Source organism: Mobula hypostoma, chromosome 21 (assembly GCF_963921235.1).
Source record: "Mobula hypostoma chromosome 21, sMobHyp1.1, whole genome shotgun sequence".
In the NCBI taxonomy this organism is placed as follows: Eukaryota; Metazoa; Chordata; class Chondrichthyes; order Myliobatiformes; family Myliobatidae; genus Mobula; species Mobula hypostoma.
In genome coordinates, this window is record NC_086117.1 from 34,327,543 (window position 1) to 34,332,318 (window position 4,776).

At 46.6% G+C, this 4,776-nt stretch overlaps 1 protein-coding gene across 1 annotated transcript; it reads left to right on the forward strand.

Annotated features, from left to right (window-relative positions):
* The first annotated feature begins 333 nt into the window (after positions 1–333).
* LOC134359657 (tigger transposable element-derived protein 1-like) lies at positions 334–2,978 on the forward strand. The gene is made up of 2 exons (XM_063073156.1): positions 334–959; positions 2,955–2,978. Exons 1-2 carry the CDS (start codon positions 507–509, stop codon positions 2,958–2,960), a joined length of 459 nt encoding a protein of 152 aa, XP_062929226.1. The 5' UTR covers positions 334–506; the 3' UTR covers positions 2,961–2,978.
* The last annotated feature ends 1,798 nt before the right edge of the window (positions 2,979–4,776 follow it).

The window sequence follows — 4,776 nt, forward strand, 5'->3', positions numbered from 1 at the left end:
TTATATGCGTCCAAAACTCACAGTTATGCGAGGCTGTTGGGACAAGAAGCACCACTTTCCCACCAATACAAGTCATGTGCGCATGTCTCACAGTCTCACTCCCGCCAGTCTCGCATTGGTTTTGGCAGTGTGTGGATATGCGATCTTGCGCTCTTAAACTTTTGTTGTTATTACCTACGGTGCACTGATTTTGTGCTTGAAATATTTAACTATGCCTCCTAAGCGTCCTACGTCAAGCCCTGGGCCATCAGCCAAGCGATAGAGAACCACTTTAACACTCGAAAAAAAGTTGGAAATTATAAACAGGGCTGCGTCAGGTAAAGATAACACAGCTCTGGGATGGTACTTCGGCCTGGGTGAGTTCACGTTCAGAAACGTAAAGAAAAATGCTCTGAGAATAAAAAGTGCAGTGACTGATTCATCACAAGTGTCTTCAAAGATTGTTACCAAAGTGCGTAACCCGATTATGACAAAAATGGAGAAAATCTTGAGTTTGTACATTGTGCATGAAACAAAGAAAAAACAACACTAGTTCTGATCATCTTCGTGTGAAAGCTTTGGGAATTTATGGTCGCCTTTGTTCAGAGGCTAGTGAGGAAGTGTCAAATGCAAGTAGCTTTAATGCAAGTAGGGGATGTTTTTCTAAGTTTGTTAATCATCACAGGCTTCACAACTTAGCTGCGCGTGGTGAGCAAGCCAGTGTTGACCATGAAGCTGCTGAACGCTACCCTTTGCAGTTGCGGGCTATGATAGCTGAGTTCGGCATCACACCAAAGCAGGCGTTAATGCAGATGAAACCGGGCTTTTTTGGAAACTCTGAGAGTTCTGAGAGTCTTCCTTCACCCCTGCTGTCCTTGATGATCCTGACGACCCACAACCATCCACTTCATCCATGTAAAGCTGCCCGACACCACTGCACAACCACATATCTCCCGGAGCCAACACACCTGCCACTGTTGGTGAGTACTGTACACCCTCGTATGTTAACTCTCTATGATTTATTACGTTGAATATTACCTTAAATTGATGAAATATAAAATGAATGTTGCCTTGTGGTACTGCTTTTGAGTCACATTAGTATGAAAATGTGAATAAATTACAGATAAAACATATTTCGGAAGCCCTCCAGAATGCGTCCCTATTTTCCCCATTTAAATAATTATTCACATCATGCATTTTCCATACTATGCGTCGACGTATCCCCCGCATATAACGAGGATAGGGTGTATACCCATTCTGTAAGATCCTATCATTGTAAGTAATGAACTGGATCAAATTTCAAAGCAAAATGAAGTTCAGACCTGAGATTAGGGTGAGAGACCTTCACAGGGATCGTTTGAACCCGAGTGCTGGAGTATCTGAGGCTGGAATCAAGCCACGGTATTAAGCCAGAACGAGAACTGAGCAAAAGCAAAACACTACATGATACCTTTAGTTAGGTTTACAATTGAGCACCAAACCTCAGTTCAGGTGCTCCTCAAATTCTCAATCCTTGGCACCCTAAACATGATTGCCAATTAGTGGGACTGCCTTGACTCCTTAAAGGGGCCACACCAGCTAGCCATACTCTGGAGATTTAGAGCGTCTAAATCCTGGAAGCTGGTGCGGTTGGGAGTGTCTCGTAATAGGAACCCCTCCTTCCAGCTAACTCCTGACGACCCTGGCTACTCAGAGAGGCAGTTATGTTAGCAGTGGGTGAGATCTAGATCCAAAATGTCTCTTTCAAGCACCCAGTGCCTCTCCTTGGGTCCAAATCCTTCCCAGTCCATGAGTTATTACTAAACACCCTAAACTGTACACAAGTCCAGAAGTCTTCTCACCATGAGGACCTGTTACCCATCAATAAACCTGGGTGGTGGCGGAGCTGATGGTGGTGGGGCTAAGGGGTAGGTGCAGACATATTTTAATTTAGAGGTGTGGAAGGTAGAATTGATCTTTAGGGTCTTGGGGAGCTGAAAGGTGTCGACCACCGGGTTTACTTTCCTCAGGATTTGGAAGGGTCCAAAGAACTTGAGTGCCAACTTTCTAGATTCCATCTGGTGAGGCAAATCATGTGTGGAACTCCAGACCTGTTGCTCAAATGAAAAGCGGGACCCCGTCTTTTCCTTCAGTTCTCATTGGTCTCCGTGTTCCAGATAGAGGTCAGCAAAATCTCTCTTGCTCTAACCCCTTTTTTCTTGAGGCATTAGATGAGATCTTAGGTCTCTTGTTCCAGAAAGAGAGGCAGAGGATAACCAAACTGGCACTTGAACGCTGAATTCTGTAAGGTGTTGTGGGCAACCTCTGCCCATATCAAATGGTCACACCAGTCATCAGGTCATTCTGAGGCCAGGCATCTTAGGGCATATTCTAAACCTTGTTTGGTCTGTTCCATCTGGCTGTTGGACTGTGGGTAAAACCCAGAGGAAAGGCTTGCTGTTGCCCCAGTCAGCTTACAGAATACGCTTCAGATCTTCTTTTGAGGAACTTGAGGGCCCTGGCAATCCTTGGGTGAGCCGTCATTCTGGATGAACATCCCCAGTGGAGTACCTGTGGCCTGACTGAGCTCGGGGCAAACAGTCGACCCAAAACTCTGTCCTTAGGAGTCTCCCATTGTGCCTGGGGCTTATGAACAAGCTTGTCAATTCCCCATTGGATTGGCACTATGACCTTCACTTGGGGCAAAATGGTGTTAAATTGCTTCTTTCCTTTGGGTTCATCGAACTGAGGAGACAAGGCATTTGGTTTTCAATCCTTTAACCCCAGTTGATGGGTCAGGACAAAGTTAAAACATTTGAAGAAAAGAGACCACCTGGCCTGGCTGGAATTCAGTCTCTTGGCCTCCTGAATACAAGCCAGCTTCTTGTGGTCTGTCCTGATAATAACAGGGTTCTTGGCCCCTCAAGCCATTTCTCCAATGCCAACTTAACTGCTAATGGCTGTCAATTCCCAATGTCATAATTTTTCTCTGCCAGGGATAGCCACCCGGAGAAGGATGTACACAGCTGCAGTTTACTGTCCAAGGGTGACCATTGAGACAATACTGCACCCAGTCCGATGTCTGAGGCATCCACCTCTACGATGAAGGGAAGGACCGGGTTAGGTGAAATCAAGATAGGATGTGAACTGCTGTTTGAGCTCTGCAAAAGCTGCCCCTGCTTCAGAAGTCCAGACAAAGGGGCCTAGGGATCTCTTAGGCAGAGGCATCAGCGGAGCTGCCAGTGAGCTGAAGTTCCAGATGAACGTCCAGTAAAAGTTAACAAACCAGAGAAATCATTGGACCTGTTTGACACTGGATGCTTGTGGCCAATCTCTGACTGACTGGGTCTTCATAGGGTCCATCTTGAAATTGCCTTTGGAAATGATGAAACACAAAAATGAAACTGTCATCACGTGATATTCAGACTTCTCCAACTTGACTAAATTCCATGGTCTAGAAGCCTGGTTGTTGGTCTTAGGAGAGTCTGGGGGTGAGAACACCACACCACAAACATAACCTGTTACAATAACTAAACCAAGCGATGATTCTCCTCATCCTTCAGTCCACAGATGAGTGATACTTGGACAGCCAAAGGTGCCCGAGGATTAGGAGCATGAGTGGTGATCAATGATTAGAAACTAATGTCTTTCACATGATCCTCAATACTCATCTGCAAAACCAAAGTCTGTTGCTTGATCTGCCCAGAACCGAGCAGGCAACCATCCAAGACAGCTATGAGCATGGCCTGGCTCAACTCTCACAGCAGTATATCGAGCTGACGGGTGGTTTCTAAGTACAGAAAATTGCCCACTGCCCCAGAGACACAAAAGCCTTCACCTGCCTTAAGTTCCTACCGCAGATGAATTCCACCTTCAGCATGAAACCTTAATCCGTGGCATCATGTGTAGTGGCTGCCGTTTGTCACAGTCCTCCAGATACTGCCATGGTATCAGCAGTTCTCCAGGTGGCTACAGCTTTGGATATTCAGCCCACAGGCGACCTGCTTCCCTGCAATAACAGCAGCAGCTTTGATTCTGACGCCTGGACCTGTCATCGATGGAGAACCTCGTGTAACCATTCTGCATGGGCTTGACAGAGTCCAGAACAAGACATGGGCTGCTCATGGCCCGAGATTGTGGCGAAGGGTGGAATCGCAATGGATTGAGGCTGGGCTCAGGCTAGTGCTCCTCAGCCTCATAATTTAGTCCCTCTTACGTTCTGGCAGATGAATGTCAAGGCAATTGAACTAGTTGATGAGGATCCCCAAGTCCTCTATTGGCTCGCCTAAGGCTAGGGCATTCTTTTTGTCTCCCCCAAGGTGAGGGCATTCTTTAGTTTGTCCAGGATTCTCTTGTGCCAAAGTTTAGAACTTAACAGCACTGTCGGCTGCAGACTAATTTCCCTGATGCAGCTTCATCAGCTTCATCCGAGGCTCTCTTCGCGCCGGCTGGATGATGAAATACATTTTTCGTCATGGCTGTGAGTTCCTCAGAATTGGCGCAAATCTCTGACCTTCATTCCCAATGTGCAGCGGCTGAGGCAAAGGCTCTTCTGCTCAGGAGGGTGATCATAAAGTCCATTTTTCTGTACTCTCAAGGGAACCGGGACTGCTGGAATTCGAACACCAATGAACACTGAGTGAGGAAGTCGCAGCAAGAACCCAGGTCTCTGTCGAGTCTCTCCAGATCGGAAGAAGTACTGGCTCTACAGAGTGACTGATAGCCTTATCCAAGTGACTGGCATCCTCCTTGTAATAGCTGGTAAACAGCAGACTGGAGGTATGTATCTTCAGGTTCTCAGAATCAGAATCAGGTTTA

What these genes read in the sequence shown, in the direction of transcription:
- LOC134359657 (XM_063073156.1), top strand. Translation starts at nt 507, where the DNA reads ATGAAACAAAGAAAAAACAACACTAGTTCTGATCATCTTCGTGTGAAA.